We start from the raw sequence: 19,277 nt of genomic DNA, 5'->3' as shown, positions 1-19,277 counted from the left end.
ATGTTTGTAATCAATTGAATTGAATAGTAAAAATTACAATTGGACAGCTGTGCTAGTGATTATTGTTCATCTGCCACATGTTAATCTAGCATGCGTTAATGAAAAAACTTGATTCACAATTAGATCAAAATGTTATGATAATTTGCCTCATTTGATGAGGAAAATTTGTGCAGTTTTATAACATCTGTACTCATTTAGATCCTAATTAGAATTTTGTTCAAGCTCTTTTACAGAATAAGCATCACTCCCAAGTGAAATGTAATTGAGAAACAGTGGAAACAATCTGAAGATAATTAAACGTCAATTTTTAAATACGTAAGAAACACGTGTATTTTGTATAAATTATATATACATACACATAACCTAAAACAACATAATAATAACAATATACATAATAGTCTTCATGACTCAAAAGTTAATATAGTCACACTGTCACGTGCAGTACAGAAACTAGTTGAGATGTGTTCGCATACCTTGAGTAATATCGTAAATGAGGTTTGTAATAATATTTACAGGTAATCCCAGTATAACACGGCACTTCTATGGCACGGATTCACTCTAACACGGTTCGAGAATTGGGTAAAACCCTCGTACAACAAATATACACACATTTTTTAAGGGGGCCCAAGAGCTTATTTTCAGATTCAACGGGGTGCTGACCACTAAAAAGGTTAAGAACTGCTGATCTATATGTTTAAATAGTCATTAATATTATGTAAATATCAGCTCCAAATAATTTTAGATATTTGACTTTTAAGACTACATTTATTGAACACCTTTGGCACTTAATATACATAAATATTAATTGTATAGATTCAAAAAAACAAACCTGTATTATCAAGGGTAGTAGTGTCACACCAGTAAACAAAAGTGTAGCCATGCACCAAGATATTAAAATAATATGCATGTACAGAAGAAAATAATTTTAAATAATAAATAATTAACCACATAAGCAAATCTTTAACTGCAGTTTACTTCTACATCTTATTAATAAACAGGTTAATAATTCTGTGTTCCCAAAAACTTGATCAATGTCAAAGATATAGATATAACTGAATTCAAAAATGTTGAGTGCATATTATAAATATACAAAAAATACTCGTAGATTAACTGATTTAAGTTTAAAATTCCATTTAAGGTATAATAAACACAAATTACCTATAAAATGAACATATTATCTCTCTGGCAACCATTATCTTATGAATTATTCTGTGTACTATGTTTTTTGTTAGATAGTTATCAACGATTAATAAATTAAATATTCAAACTTAAAATCTTTTAAACAAAATTAATTTTATTTTTGACATTATATAATCATACTTTTCATATAGATTTTTCCAAAAAAACCAACACATACATACACATATATATACAGTAAACCCCCCCTATAACATGAGTTCATATAAAACGAATTCGTATAACATGGCAAAAAAATTGCGATCGTATTCATATAACACGCTAAAAGAGACTCGTATAACACAGTGAAACGTCATCGCCAACTCGTGTCGCGACAGGATTGGTCGAATCTGGACCAACAGCGGATATTGTACAAACCGTTGAGTTTAAACGAGCACTAGACCTACTAAAAAACATTTATTATTCAATGGCCATAAAAATTATATTTATATTAATGATGTCTCCAAAGTTGAGCAAATTTTTCGCAGAAAAATAACTTATCCGAAAACTCGCACCCACCATTCGACGAGCCGCTCTGCGACGAAAACAAGCTTAAGCAATGGCGTCGTCGAACGGTGCACACTCGATAAGTAATCCTACAATTTTTTGTTTATAGCATAGTTTATATGAATTATTCCCAAAAATTATACGTGTTTTGGAAATGTTGAGTCAAATTAATCTAGAATCAGTTAATTTTACAGAAGAAAACCTTTCAAACAGCTGTAGCTGCTAAACTGCACACGTGCCGGGCTGGATTGGCTCATGAATTTAAGTGACTTGTACAACACAAAATTCAACACGGGTCTACTGTAATCATTTCTTTTTAATTTATTATACTTGATAAATAATGTAAGAGTTATTTGTAAAGACAAAAGTCTGATATATAATTCACGATATAAAATTCAGAAAAGTCATTTTTCTAAACAATATTCTATTTTGAATACTATTTAATAGATGCACTTTTTTAATGAAATAAGAATTAAATTATTAAATAAAATGCTAAAGAAGCAAATGAACTCCAGTAAATAAATACTTTAATAATTAAAATAAGGACTGATGTTTTCGATTATCTCAGCAGATCTTCCTTCGAGTCCTGAATTTCCAAATTGGAATGCTCATAAAACACTGTTGTAACTGTCTCAAAATCATTTTAAATGTAAAATTTAAAAAGTTTTGGCGTGAGGCGTCTAAAATAAATTAACTATTTCATAAAATATCACATGAAATAGTTTTGCAATAACAGTTCTAATGTATTTGCACTGGGTTGGGTTAACACTTCTTAAATACAGTAATGATTGCAAAGCAACAGATAAATGTTATTCATCTTTGAAGTTACCATTTCCCTTGTAAATTCCAAGTGGTTCAAGGGCCCTGATATTATCAATTTGTCAAGTTTTCCTGATGAAGATGTTCTAGAGATCTGTAGCAATTTTGTAGGTACAGTAATCACAAAAGCCTGCTGTTATAAATAATGGTAGATGGCCAGGTTTATAATAAATATTAGTATGAATACTGCCGTCCTTAAATAATATGTGATCTGAGTGAGCTTGGGTATCACTGGATTGGTCCAGTTTGAGATGTAGACCATATATGTTGTCATTAATGTATTGTATAAACTCATTTACATGTAGTTTAGTTTTCCAGATAATGAAAATGTCATCTACATATCTTTCATAAGTGTGAACGTGAAGGAGGAATTAAAGTATGACCTTTTGTTCTAATATAAGAACTATCATCTCACAAAAATCTCCCGAAAGGGGACAGCCCAGGACACTGCTTATTGTTTCATATAAACTGCACACACTGACTTTTTTTGTCATGATTTTTTTGGGGGAAAAAAGTGTATGGATTACAAAAATAAAAGTATTACTACACCGGAGTAATGTAAAATGCACATACCTATAAGCCTTTTACCAGTGTGCATCTCGGAACAAAATATAAAATAAAAGTCCATTACAAACATTTTCAAACCGTTGTGGTTCTTCTTCGGGTAATTTGAACTTCCTAATCGAATGTACTTCAATTCAAAATTTTTATGAAATATAATACAAAACAAATAAAGATCAACAACTGCCGAATTATCGGGCTAGCAAATGGCTATAGTAATATTAATAATTAAAGTTAATTTGCTACTAGAGTTAGGCGTTAGGCACCATCTCTTGCTAAATTTAATAATTAGAATTTTAATTAAATAATTTAAACAAATTTAGGCCTAACTGGAAGAAAAGAATCGGCCCGAAGCGGGATTCGAACCCGCAACTTCTGCTATCCGTGCAGACACGTTACCAGTTACGCTACCCGGACCTTTGCTCCGATCTTCCCTTCCGGTTGATATAAGATTACCGTACCACCATCGACGGTCGACGATGGTACGATGATAATGACCGTCGATGGTGGTACGGTAATCTTATATCAACTGGAAGGGAAGATCGGAGCGAAGGTCCGGGTAGCGTAACTGGTAACGTGTCTGCACGGATAGCAGAAGTTGCGGGTTCGAATCCCGCTTCGGGCCGATTCTTTTCTTCCAGTTAGGCCTAAATTTGTTTAAATTATTTAATTAAAATTCTAATTATTAAATTTAGCAAGAGATGGCGCCTAACGCCTAACTCTAGTAGCAAATTAACTTTAATTATTAATATTACTATAGCCATTTGCTAGCCCGATAATTCGGCAGTTGTTGATCTTTATATGTAACGGGTTAGTTGTTGTTTTGTTGTTTATTTATATATATAATACAAAACATTATCCTGTGCAAATCGATGACGTCATTACGGACTTGTGCACTATACTTGTTGCGTGCTATTTTAGAGTTTTATCCAGGAGGGCTGCCAGGCCGTCGATAGAGTGATTTCCTTCTTGTAGTTATTATTATTACCCCCTTCTTAATTGTATTTAAGCATATGTAAATAGCTTCAAACCATCTGAGGTGGTCCGTGCAGAGGGTGGTGTGTATGACCTTTGCTTGAGAGAATATAGGTTCTACATCCGGGTCCGAAGAATATACGGCAAGAGCTGTGTTGGTTCTTTCAGGCTGAATATCTGCTTTATGTTCTCTAATTCTGATTTCGAGGGAGCATTTGGTTGATCCTATGTAGACCATGTTTCTATTACACCTATGATCAATGATAGGGATGGTGTACATGCCTGGAAGTTTATTTCTGTCGGGGTATCTTTTCCGTTTCGTAACATATCATAAACATCCAGGCGTATCTTCAGTAAATTTGCCATCACCGAAACACAAAAGTTCTTTAGCAAATTCTCTGCTTATCTGTCTCCCAATAGATGTCCCTTTCAACGAATATGAGTACCCAACTTTTTAATGTAATTCCACAGTGATGATGCCTTTAGCAGGCATTAAGCTACTCGGCAGGTGTCAGCAGGCAAACCAACAAATCAAAAAACCAACAACAATTAGCATTTATTTATTATTTTTTCCAATAGACGACACTACATGTAAAGGATGCAGAATTTATACACTACCCCAATATTTTGGGGTAATATATAGCTTAGTGTTGATTCCAGGGTCTAAGTAATACTTATACAAACTTTCATTCAGATTGGTTTAAGAATAAAGATTTGTATAAAGGACAAACCAACAAGAATTGATTTTTTTTTATATATACATTTTTTAAAGTCCTCTAGCTTCAAATACAAGCTTTGAAGATGCTTTGAAACATTTGCCTATTAAAACTTTGATTTCATAATTATGTCAATGTTATTTGAAAAATTCAAGAATAAAGACAAATTAATAAATGACCAAACTGTAAAGTTATTTATCAAAGTTATTGATTGGCCATTGTAAGTTTTCAAACATTAAGATTTTAAAATACAAAGTTCAGCTTCATTCAAATTTATTAATTAATATCAAGAATTTTTTATTAATATAATTGCAATAGACCACCCATATAACACAGGTTCATATAAAATGGATTCATATAACATGGCGAAAAAATTGTGATCATGTTCATATAACACGCTAAAAGAATGAGACAGATTGTCATGGCCGACTCGTGTCCCAACAGGATTGGTCGAATCTGGACCAATAGCAGACATTGCACAAACCGTCGAGTTTAAACGAGCAGTGGACCTACTAAAAAACATTTATTCAAAAATTATATTTCTATTAATTATGTCTCCAAAGTTCGGTGAATTTTTCGCAGAAAGAATAACTTATCAGGAAACGCATCTGCCATTCGACGAGCAGCTCCGCGACGAAAACAAGCTTAAGCAATGGCATCTTCGAACGCTGTGCACTCGGTAAGTATTCCTACAATTTTTTGTTTATAGCAGTTTATATGGATTATTCCCAAAAAATTATACGTCTTTTGGAAATGTTCGAGTCAAACTAGTCTAGAATCGATTAATTTTATGGAAGAAAACCTTTCAAACAGCCATAGCCCCTAAACTGCACAAGTGCCGGGCTGTGATTGGCTCATGTATTTAAGTGACTCATACAACATGAATTCAAATAACATGGAACGTATCTACCGTGTTATGGGGGGGTCTACTGTAATATCAAGTACTTTTGGACACATTAAGAGTTTTGATAGTAATGAAATAAAGATGTCATTTCCAAAATTGTACATTTATTAATTTGCCGACATGTAAACATTATCTATTTAATATTTATGGGGAAGATCTGTTAACTAATGCTTTACAAGTAATTGAATCAAAGTTTGACTATATTCAAATTCAGTGGCTGATATATTATCAAAAACATAAATTTTAATATACTACTGCATATAATATACCTCAGTGAAGAGTATCACAATAAATTAAAATTATCTCTCACTTCTCAGAATACCAAAAGAAAATGAGTGATTCTTATAAGTTACCATGATCTAATTTACTACAACTCACAAAAAAAAAAAAAACCATGTTAAAATATTTAAAACAAAGACTAATGGTCTCATCCGGCATCAATATAAGTTTCAAGTGATCTACCTTCATAAGTCGTGCCATGTCACCTCTAAAATATAAAAAATGATTTATAGCTTCAAGTATCCGGAAAATTTTTCACGAAATTACACGCAATAGATTTATCAACGAAAGCTGGAAGGAAAATGTCATAAAAGTAAATTAATAGTGTAGAAATGCTATTATTAAAAAATATATAAGAAAATGGAAAGTAACATTATGTCTTCATTAGAAATGGCCTGAAATAAAAGACAAATGATGAAAAATGAAGACAAAATCAACTGAACCATAACTTCTAGATAAATTACATAAAAAAGCTTTACCTTTAAAGAAAATGATTTAATCTATCTAATTTTGAATCAGCTACTGTGACATTCTATATAGTTGGTATTTCATACATGAAAAAAGTCAAATCTTTGCTATGTAATTAGATTAGTTAAACAAGATAAAAAACAATTTTTATGTCTTAAAAGTCGGGATTTATCGACTACATAAATGTTTTCAGATTTCTCAATTTTCATTGCATTGAAAACAATTTCACGCTAGAACAGTCAGAACAATAATTTTAATTTAGTTTAACTTCGTAACATTCGAAATTCAAAAATTATTTTCCATAACATCCTAATTTTAGCATCAAGGAAAATTATCTTACTTGATATCCTAATATAAAATCATTTCCGGCACATTTGAAAATAGAGAAATCTGAAAGCATTTGTACTAATACGTTTCAAAACTTGTATTTGAATTTCATTAAATTAATCTTAAACCTTTACAAATGAAATTATTTATTAATTCAGGGGGTCATAATGCATAATACCAAAATTGCCACTTGGCAGTAATTAAAGTGACAATAAAATTATAATACTGGTGATAAAAGCCCTAGTCCTTTTATTTCAACGTTCAGCATGAAACTATCACAAAGCATGCTTCAGGAAAAACAGTAGAATGTCAAGCTCCTGTGTGATGGGAGTCCCATACCACGCACCTAGCAATGTCGTGATGTCAGTGGCAAGTTCAGATAGGAAAGCAGGAAGTGATGTCGAGAACCAACACATGAAAACTGCCATATTTGGGATTTTTATCAACTGACAGAAAATTTGGGAAATTTCTAGGGGTGACATTTATCATTTTGATTTTTTTTCAGTAGACTAAAGCAGCGGTCGGCAACCTTTCTGACCTCACAGACCACTAAACTCAAAATTTTGAATCCCATGGACCACTATCATGAATTTTTTTAAACAATACAAAATCTGTAGAATAATGATCATAAAAGTTCAATTTTACTACATTAATATGAAACTCACATGTTTAATTATAACAAATTAATACAAGCTTAAAGTTCATTGCTGCTTGTTCGAAAGAAGTTTACGGATTCTTAGCGCTTTTCCACCAAGGACGACAATCGCGCTCACAATATTGTTTATTGTTCATTATTTACTGATAGCCGTCGCTTCGTATCTGGTTTTAGATTTGAATAAAAAACCCCCAATAAGTGAAAAAGTAACTAAGCATTTTACATTTCTTTCATAATACTTCGCATAACCTTCTGTTGATCAATGTCCAAATTTCTCCACGGACCACGTAAATTCTCTCGCGGACCACCAGTTGCCAACAGTTGGACTAAAGCATAAAAATTTTGACATGACATAACATACAAAATATTGTTTAAGCATTATGATCAAATGTATTGTTCAGAATTATTCAAATATGATTCCTATTTCTAAATGACCACTTAATATGTTATTTTGCTTTCCATGTTCCAAACTGATAAGGCTACAAGAATCTGCTTTAATTACTAAGTAAAACTGATGACATGGTTGGTAAATTTTAAAAATTTTTCAGAGAAACCCTTGTTAATTGAACATTCAAATATATGAGTTGGCATGAAGTGCAAGTTATTTTATTTCAACATTCAAATGGTGGACCAACTTTCAAACTTTTAAACTGACTGGCTAAATTGAATGTAAGTGACAGGTAGGCAGGTATGCCTACCAGTGTAAAATGAATAAAACTACTGAACACATGGTAATTGGTTGTGGATTCACACCTGATTAATGGGCTGTCCTCGTGAAGTTTTCTGGATTTTCTTCACATGTCGAACACCTAAATAGAGGGCAATTCACCATAGAAAATCCTCCCAGGAAGCACTTTTCCTTGGCAGATCTCCACTTGTTGTGTTGCCTTATCCCATTAATCCTAAGATCTTGGGCAGGCCAGAAATATTTTGTATATTTCATATATACTAAGTAAGCCTATTTCTATAATTGATAAGTGATGTATCAAATTTAAAAATGATGTATAGTAGACCCCCCCTATAACACGGATTCATATAAGACAGATTCATATAACACACTAAAAGAGGCTCGTATAACACGGTAAAAGAATGAGAATGAGATAGATTGTCATGGCCAACTCGTGTCTCTACAGGATTGGTCGAATCTGGACCAATAGTGGACATTGCACAAACCAGTGAGTTTAAACGAGCAGCACCATAGAAATTATATTTCTATTAATGTTGTCTCCAAAGTTCAGCGAATTTTTCCCAGAAAGAATAACTTATCAGGAAATGCATCCGCCATTCGACGAGCTGCTTTGCGACGAAAACAAGCTTAAGCAATGGCGTCTTTGAACGGTGCGCACTCGGTAAGTATGCCTACAATTTTTTGTTTATAGCAGTTTATATGGATTATTCCCAAAAACTTATACGTGTTTTGGAAATGTTTGAGTCAAATTAGTCTAGAATCGATTAATTTTATGGAAGAAACCTTTCAATCAGCCATACCCCTAAACTGCACGAGTGCCGGGCTGCAAACGGCTCATGTATTTGTAAAATCTAAGTGACTCGTACAACATGGAATTCATGGGGGGTCTACTGTACTGATTTACTTATTATGTGGTGTATGTATATGTATACATATATATTTCTTATAAAATGACAAGTAACCCTGCAACTGTGTAAATGTAACAGATGTAGCATGGCAGCAGTTGAAGATTAAATATAAGCTAAGCTACTATATGCTTGGAAAATCAACTACATAACTAAAACATGTCTAATCCAAAATTTCAAACTGATAACCTTAAGACTGGATTATATAACAGAATATATAGTATATTTTATATATTTGAATCAAACAGAAAGTAGCGAATTAAGTTTTCACTAGGTTAATCTGACTAACTATAGTATCATAAATTGTATTTGATTAGCAGTTTTCAATGTTGTTTTGAAGCTGGCCAATATTCTAACTGGCTTTTTTTTTTAAATGTATTTTACATATAATTGTATATTCAATCATTTATTTAACTTTTTGTATTATTAGCTATCAATCTTGAATACTCCTCAAAGCTTGTTCCTTAGGTATCACAAAAGCCAGAATAAAAACAAGAGTATTAGATATTACAAAATCCTAAACTGTTCTTCTGACTGAAATTTTGTGCCAAATTCTATATAAAATATATCATTACAAATTTAACCTTCATAACTCTAGTCTAAAACAACTTCACCAGAATATAATTGCAGTAATATCTCATAAATTAAATTTCTAATTATATTAACAATGACTATAAATTTAATAATAAATCCACATCAGCATGATCTTAACAAGTTGAAGTTTTTTTAATAAAAATCTGAGTTCTTGCGCATTATACTGGGATAGAATTTTAATATAAAAAAGCAAGCGGCAAAATTATTTATTCTCATAAAAAAACAGTGTTAGACATTTTAAATCTACCTCTGAGCGTATCTAAAAATTTGCTAAATTGATTGGTAGATAACAGTAATGAATAATGTCGATGTCGATCATTATTCATGACCAGTTATTTTCATATAATGACAAAGTACTAAACTTTATTTAATTGACAATTTTCTTACTTATTATATAGTCATGGATTAACTTTAAATTCAGTATGGGGCATAATATCACAAAAATAATAATTGAAAACACACATGAAACACAAATGACTACAAACAAATTGCTACAAGCATTGTTTAAAATGCTTGTAGAAATTTATTTATTTCGAATATTGTTGCTTGTATTCAAAAACAATGTATCTGATAAAACCTCTGGGTGTCTAGTGACAAAATGAGGTGTTATATCATAAGTTCAGTGGAAGGTTATATCATAAGTTCATTATATTCAATAAAGCAACAATATTCAAAATGCATTGATTGCAATAATATTCTAAAAGAATTCGGCCTAAAGATCCACGGAAAGGATCAAAAATGTTAGTCCTTTGGTCCGTGATTGGTTACTGGAGTTTTTTGGTTCTACTAGATATTTTAGCACAAATATAAATATCCAAACCCAACAGTTATATATTAAAATCAAATACAATTTCTTTACACACCGGAATATTACTATATATACTCTTCAAACCTAATAACCGGAGTGGTTCCTTGTCTAGAGTCGCAAACGTTTTCGATGCCCCTCCTGGGCTCTTCCTCAGGCTCTACTGAATTCATATCTAAACTTTATTCGAATAGTAACAGCCAATTCGGTCCATGGTAACAGCCAATTCGGTTCCTTGTCCTAGACAAGGAATCACTCCAATTATTAGGCTTGAAGAGTAGATATATTAAAGTCAAATGATATGAGGCTATGTAATTATGTTTTAATACTGTATACTTACACTCTAGTCTGAAGAACTGTTGTGAATAGAAATATTTATCGTATTAAAACAATGTTGAACTGTATTATAGACAAAAATATTAATTAAAGAGCTGTATTAGGTTGTTAAAACTATTGAATATACAAAAAAATTATAAAATTATAATGATAGCTAGAAAGTCAAGCCTAAATTATATTAACAATCAAAGGATGTAGCCTAATTCTAGCCTGATAGTTAATTCTGCTCTATCATTTGATAATTATATAAATATTAATGAGAATACTCATAATTACACCATTATTTTCAAGCAATTAGAACAAAAATGAAACAGCATTAGAGCAGTAATTATCAACCCATATTCTGCAAACTTGCCTCAAAGTGTTAATAAAAAATTTACATTTTTATTGCAAGTTTATTTCAATGTGCCATATAACATGGAATTGCTTATCAATTTTTGAACATATCAATGCTCCTATCCCATGTAATAAGAGTGTATAAATGGCATTCCGCAGCCTCAGAAATGTTGAGAACCACTGCATTAAAGCATAAATATAAAAAAAGATTTATTTATTATATTGGTTTCAGTCTTTAATTAAGAATTTTTTTTACTGAAATGAAATGTATATCAACTTTCAGAAAATATACAATGTAGCTAATTAAAACAATGTTTCAAGAACAAACACAACTTTCATAAAAAGGAAAAACAATTAAAAACTCTGATAACAATTCAAACCTTGTTTGGTAAAAATATATATATATTTTTTGTTTGCCATGTAATATCAATTTTTATTGTTTATGTTCCAACATAAAAATAATTCTATAATACTAGTAAATACAGGTACTCCTCACTTTACGACCACTCGCACTTACGACCAATCGAGTTTCGACCTGCAATTCGAGGAATCCCCTTTCTCAGCTTGAGTGTTGGTCAGTGGCGAATGGTGACATGCGCACTAAGCATACTATAATAGGCTTGCGCTTCTATGCTATAGTATAATAGGCTAATAGCATACTAAAATAGTCTTTTTATGAATAAATTTGAAGTTTGTTGCATAATTTGTATAATTTTACAACGATCCTATATTCCCGGCACAAGCTCGTCGCTTATCGACCAATTCGCTTAACGACGTAGTCTTCGGAACGGAACTTGTTTGTAAAGTGAGGAGTACCTGTAATATTTTGGTACTACAGAACTTAATGTGTTTCTGTAACAAAAAAGTTCCTTACTGATATGTTAAACATCTTAATATATTTGGAAATTTCTTATCTGTGTAGTTAGAGCTTAAGGACACTACAAAAAAATATAACATCGATCTTTAAATTTATACTTTTACATGAATTCAGGTATCCCTTGCTTAACATGTGATTTGATTAACATGCAAAATTGTGGCGATCCTTTTATATACACGGCAGACGTTTTAATTAACGCGGCTTTACCGGCCGGCCATCGTCACTTAACATAAATACTGTATTTGATTAATGCAATTTTATATAATTTAATAATACTTGGTAGCATTTAGGGATTAATTAACCACGTTAATCAAGTGTTACCTGTATACATACATCATTAGATTTAATTTTTACTATCAAAGAAAAAAAAAATGTTTAGCTTCAAAATAAACATCAAACTTGCAGGCTTTAGTAGCAAATATCTAATTATTCATGCAAATAAAATAATTAACTTTAAACTGATCACTTTAATTTTATCCCAAAACAATTTTCATGAAAATATGCTAACTATTCCAAGGAATAAAACTCAATGTTTTATTAAAAGACAGGATAAATGTTACTCTAGTAAATGACTAGAATATTTAGCAGGCAAACTTATTTTTCCATTTAAAATTATAAAATCAAATTATCTACAATGCCAAAATGGTAAAATTTGAATAATTGATTCAAACTGCCAAACTTGGTATTATTAGATTATTGGTTTACCAATAATCTAATAATAGCAGGGGACAATCCAACCCAAGAAATATTAAGATATATATCATAAAAGGTTATGAAATTTGCCACAATCTTTGTAAATAAAAATACAATTCTGCTAATTTCAGGAAGCCAACTTTTTATTGAATAAAGGAAACATTTTCGGTCAGAATATATTTGGAAATCTGACCAAAAAGATTTCTTTTATTTAATAAAAGAAGTTGCCTTCCTGAAATTAGCAAATTTATTTATTTATTAAGAAATACAGACAAATTTACGTGTTGACAATACTAAAACCATATAACTTTCTAAACTATCTTTTGGAAAATATCTAATAATTCACTACAAATTTAAAATTACCAATTTATACTATAAAACTTTTCCATATACAACCGACCTCTTTTCTACAGCAACAAAGACAGTTACCTTGAAAGTTATCTTATTATTCTTAACATAATATGTACTTTTACTTTAAGAATATCTTATGGAGTTGTCATATAAAACAAGTATATGAGTTAGAAGTTTATTTTACAGTATGTTTTCAGTTCTCCCAATCCAAAAATCAGCTGCTATTTAACATTGCATACAATTATAACTATTCTATGTCTATACATTTAAAAACTAGTTGATATCAGATTAGAAGATCCAGAACATTGATTTTAAACTCCTACACTTCAGCCTGTTAATTTTCAATTCCAATTTTATTCAGCTACATAATTACATACCTAAAGTTGAGATTTATTCAGATACTTAGTATAGAACTTAGCAGCTCTAAAATAATATTTATCACATCAACTTGTATATACAATTTTAAGGTGATAACGGAAGAAACGAGAATATTATCTTCTTAATATTCTTTCCTCTTCGTTTGTCAATTCTAATTTTTAATGAAATTAAATTCTAGATGCATTCTTTCCAGATCTCGTAAATGATGCAGCTGAAAATTATCTATTTATTACCCTCTATCTACAATTATTGCATGTGGCAAATCTGACTACTAAATTATTTCTGGATAACAAATAAAAACTAGGTCTTATCTAAAAACATGTTTTATTAACACCAACTGCAAATGGGCATTTTAAAAAACTAACAGTAATGTACAAAATCAAATTGAGTATGCAAGAGGAATAAGTAATTTATTATATAAAGAATTCTAAATAAAATTAAAGCAATAATGTTTAATAAACAAGAATGCATAAAAATGGCACGAAATTCCAATAAGGTACGATATATTAACGATATTTAAAACTTTCGTCGACAAATACTCTTATTTTTTTACTCCATTTTTGAAAAAATTGTTTATAAATAACATCAATAATGGATGGTTTATATTTCACATGTTTATGAAAGGTGTTACAAAACTTCTTATAGAAGGTACAACTTCCAAACTCTGAAACCAACTAAATACCACTTACTAACCATACTAAGAATTAATAAAATCCAATGATTAATGCTGATAAATACTTAAACCAAAAGCAGAACTTCAGTGAAAATATGGTAAAAATGTATTTAAAATACCTAATTTGTAAATTCTTCCTTATGCTTGTATTATGATATATATTTATCATGAAATAATCAACGATCGTCTGAAAAATCGGGCTAGAATTTGCCAAATTATAGCTCAATCTTTCGGGCAATCGTTGGTTATTTCATTATATACTCATTGAGCTTTAAGATGTTTATTATAGATATATTTATCTAATCTAGACTGAATGGATAAGCTAGTGAGCAGGCTATTGTGCCCTATTTGATTTAAACTTAAAGAATGGATTTAAATGTATAATATGCTTTATACTTTAAAATTAAAATTGACATATACATATTTTATTGGATACATTCAACGTACTACCTACTGTATGCATATACTAAATACTAACAGCGGTGCACAGACATTTCAGAAAACAGAGTTTTAGTAGACGGACTATAAAAACATGTCTTAGCAGGTTCCTTCAGTAATGAATAGAAAACAATTTCATTTTTATTATAATTTACTTTTTAAATAAAATTCAATTCCAACTTTTTAATATATTTAAAATATTTGAATATGAAATTTTTCTACATATTAAATTACAAAGTATTCATTTTCTTATATATATAAGAAAAAATATGCCATGTTTTCATCATAGTATACAATAAAAACGGGTTAATGTTATCCAAGGTATCGAGATGGCGGCTTGTCTCCGATCCCAGCAATCAGAAGAAAGAAAATAGTGGAGATGCACGTTCTAACCTAACCTATTCTAATAAATTATCATAATATTATTAGAATAGGTTAGAACGTGCGTCCCCACTGTTCCCTCTCTTCTGATTGCTGGAGATCAGAGACAAGTCGCCATCTCTATACCTAGGGTAACATAAACCCAAAAAAGCATTACTATCTTGATTTCAAGCAATAGTGAAGATAAAGTTACTCCAAACAACTATTAAACAGCACTATTAACAAAGTATGATTATTGTATAGATGCAATCTAACTAAAACTGCTAAATATGATTTATATCTTATCAGCTACAACGTAAGAACTGTATTTTCAATGATTAAATTTTAAACAAGTAGCCAATCTTAGAGCAACTTGTCCAAAAAACAATTCTATACTGATTTTTCTAGATATATAATTAATTCAAAATAACAACATTTAAATTTAAAAGTTCGGCAAAAAGAAATCAATAGTTCTACTTTTTAACAAAAAGTTACGACTGCAAACTAATATTTTAAAATTTCGACGAAAACGGAGAAAAACACGTACCACTACGATATTTACCAATTAAATTATGAGACGAAAGAGTTAAAACTTTAGCTGCTTTATATCTAATGTAAATTTGCACGTTATCATAAGCACTTTCAGTAGTTGTGTAACATAACCAGATAATCGCCTTCTAATTGTGTTACACATCAGTTAAAACATTTATAACGTGCACATTTTCGTTAACGTAGACGTCAATTCCGAACGTACTTTTAAAATTTATAAACGTTAATATACAATAAAAAAACAGCCTAGAAAAAGTTTACGAACAAAGCGCAAGCACAAATTAACACACTTTTTTATCTGCAACTGCAGATAAAGGGTGAGCATATACCACGAATTTAAGTCAAAAATAACATGAAAAAAAAACAAAATTCATTTTTTAAAACTTCAAAAATATTTAATAATTTTACTTATAATTTAATAAATTTTAAATGTTAATAAACAAGCTTAACTTATAAGTTTATAATATTAATAAACGCTTCTATTTATATTAAATTACATAAGAATTCAATATAAACGAATACCTAACCAACCAGTGTTAAAAATAAAAATAGTAAGTTGATTCATTTTCTTAAAAATTTCTATTAAAAAAAATAATAATAGGAATAAAAATAAAAATAATTAAAAAAAGAAGAAAATTAAAACGAAAATGACTGGAAATATAAACAAATTGGCAATCGTTATCGTGCGAATAATAGATATAAACACGTGAAAATGGAGACCATATGCCTGAATATAGACGAAATGTACATATTTACAGAACACGTGAAGTTCGGTTTGGCTTACCTTCATGCTGTTCCTTGCATCCTTTCTGGTGATTAGCCTTACCACTAATTACAAGAGCTGCATTTTTATTAACAGTCCAGGGGTTGACTTTAGGCGGGGGTGCATCAATATATTCTTTTTTATTCTTCTCCTCTTCCGATTCTACACTAGTCTCCGTATGGTTAGCCAATGCATAATCCAATGGATCATTTCTATTATCGGATGATTCCTGGCTACTCTGTCCTTCCGAGATACTTCGCAATTTACTATTAGCAACGGCTTGAGCGTAAGTGCTGTTATCCTTTTGATTGACTTCTTCGTAACTCAGTCCGTTTTCGGAATGATTGGTTTCTACCTTAGCCGCCATATTGGCTTCGAGTGTAGCCAAAACCAAGCGGAAAAACACGCCGGTTTCGGTCGGTATTACTGTGATTAATTAACAAATTACACTCCTCGTTATAGTTATTTAACGTAATTGATCGATTGTTTTTATCGAGTCAAGTAGAAAAACTAAAATAACGAAAATATGGTTCAAAACAATAAGCTTAAATCTCCGACATTCTGCAAAGACGGCATGGTGAGGCTCTGCACACAACACCTTCTATGGGCGAACTTTAATGGGGCTCTAGAAACACCCCAACAAACAATAACCAAGCGGATTTCTGTTAAAATAAATCATAAATATGTTACCTGGTTGTATAACTAACAAATATATCCGCTAATTTCGTACAGAATTAGTTATTCGTCTTTAAAATTCCGTTGTGTGATACGTTACTTTTGCTGCGATCTGTTTAACGTTGTGTTCTTCTTGTGTTGTTGTTGTGTTGCTCCCGACTTGGACTCGTCGCCGATTCTTGGCTTAATTAATCGTCTTCACCTGTTGATATTTTGTTAATTGTATACTTCCTTAATATATACAAATAAAATAATTCACGATGATGTTGTCACTAAGCTATAAGGAAGGTCAACATGGTGAGGGAAAGCGACAGATCGACTTTCCATAAACTCATGTTGCCATCAAAGAACGAAATCACCTTCTGAGTCTGCGCAGATCGAACGTCGCATTCTATTCTCTACCTCTTACACATCGCTTTTATTTTTTTAATTAGCGCAAAAACCCTCCTAAAATCTCCAATATTATTTATAAATATTATACAAATAAATTATTATTATATAAAATCATAACTTTAAGTCGTTGTTCTCTCTTGGCTTTGAAAAATTACCACGTGATCGGTGGCCGCCATGTTGTTTTGTTCGAAAGTAACCACGTGCTTTCTGCAACCTATCGTATAACTTTCGTCAGATAAAAATATACGGATATTTAATGATTAAATGCTTATCTGTATTAGTTTATCGGCTCGTTTAATGATGTTTTATAATAATTTTATACATTTGATAAAGTTTTAGTTTAATTAAAGATGTGTTTAATTAACAAAAATACGTTTGTTTTAATCGATGAAATATTTTCACGAGGCTTATGCTTAATTGCAATAATCGAGTTTATATTATAGACTAAATTATCATAAATTGTTCTAATCTAAAATACAAAATGCAGAGACGAATTTATCTTGTAGATTTTATATTGATACAAATAGTTTTATATTTAAAAATTATTTTAATAATAAATTTCAAATAATATATACATTTAAATAATATAAACTTAAGTTTAAATAGGCTAAAAATTTTCACTTTTATTTTTTATTTTTTCTTTATAAAACATGATCTAAGAAGTTTACAAGTAAATGATTGCAAAACATATTCACGGTAAAAAGTAATGTGAAAGTGTTCTGAAGATATTTTATACACGAGTAATGTAGAAATTATTTATAAAAGAATTTACAATAATTTATATTTATTTCAAAAATTGATAAAAGATACTATATATATTGACCTAAAAACAAAAAGAAAAGATTTTTCGAAGAAATTTCTTTTATTTACTTTTATTTAACATCTACATTTATTTATCACAAGCATTTTCAATTATATTTTACCAATTTTAGCATTTGATATCTAATGATAAACTCATTTGATTCCATAGAATCAATAATCATAATTGTAAAAAGTGTTATAACACTTCATTTACTTACTTATTTTCTAAGGGATTGGACTACAATACAAATGAAAAATTATTTACACCATCTGGTCAAGTGATTTTCCCTACAGGAAACCTCATTAAAACATGTTTGACCCCCTTAAGGGCTTTTTAAAGTAATTTATTTTCTATAATTGAAAGCGATTACTCATTACCGGTTTGTATATTTTATTAAACAAGAGAAATCTATCATATTTAATTTATATTATATACTTGAATTTTAAAATAGATCAGATTAAAATATCATCTATAGCATATTCATAATCTATATCCATTTATCTGTTTTACGGTAAATACTTGCTTATAACGTCACATTAGTCATGCGTTAATGGTTTCTAGACATGAAAACTAACAACAAAATCACTACAAAAAGAAGACTAGACGGTGCATATGAATCAGTTTTTGCGTACTCAATTCAAAAAAGAAACAAAACCTTTGCCTTATCTAACTACAGTATATTTGGAGGCCACTTTGAGGTTTTCCTCATAAATGTTATTTTAAAATTTTTTTTAGTTACTAAAAAAATCAGAAAATATTGTAGTTTTATTAACCATCAAACTAGTTATTAATTGGTTAACAAAGTTTCAAGCAATATTTATTTATTTATCATCAACAATTTCCTTATTTTGTTGATATTTTCAAGTTGCAAAATTCTATAATTTTTACATATTAAAATAATTTAAACAACTAAACTATTATTTTAAATTGTTTAAGCAAACTTTTGTAATTACATAAATACCATGCTTTTTACAGCTTTTACAAAATTGTAGAAAATATAAAATAATATGAAACTTTAACTTTAAAATAATTAAATTAATAGTTAAATTATTAATTTTTTTTATTTAAAAAATAAATTAAACAATATATACCTTTGTGAGTTTTATAAAAATTACAAAAACTGTAAAAATTTAAAATTCCATTTTAAAATATTTAATTTATTTATTATTTTAAAAAAATTTAAGCATTATCTGTAATTTTATAATTAATTAATTGCTATTTTATTTGCAATTTTACAAAATTGAATAAAAAATTACAGAAAAAAAAAATTGATA

The 19,277-nt window shown here is 29.8% G+C and overlaps 1 protein-coding gene across 5 annotated transcripts in view; it reads right to left on the bottom strand.

Moving 5' to 3' along the window:
• Nucleotides 1-17,174, bottom strand: part of larp (La related protein) — a 131,158-nt gene extending 113,984 nt beyond the window's left edge. For 4 of the 5 annotated variants that reach the window (XM_067278101.1, XM_067278102.1, XM_067278104.1 and 1 more), the window contains exon 1: nt 16,155-17,174. In XM_067278101.1, the coding sequence (XP_067134202.1) occupies nt 16,155-16,500 (346 nt within the window). In that variant the 5' untranslated portion in view covers nt 16,501-17,174. The remainder of the gene's footprint in view (nt 1-16,154) is intronic. The other variant, XM_067278100.1, reaches the window with a different exon arrangement.
• Between the last annotated feature and the right edge of the window lie 2,103 nt (nt 17,175-19,277).

The sequence above is a fragment of the Centruroides vittatus genome, unplaced genomic scaffold, assembly GCF_030686945.1.
Source record: "Centruroides vittatus isolate TY-2023 unplaced genomic scaffold, ASM3068694v2 contig_790, whole genome shotgun sequence".
NCBI classification, from domain to species: Eukaryota; Metazoa; Arthropoda; class Arachnida; order Scorpiones; family Buthidae; genus Centruroides; species Centruroides vittatus.
Note: the sequence above shows the minus strand (reverse complement) of the source record. Positions and strands in the feature narration are given on the sequence as shown.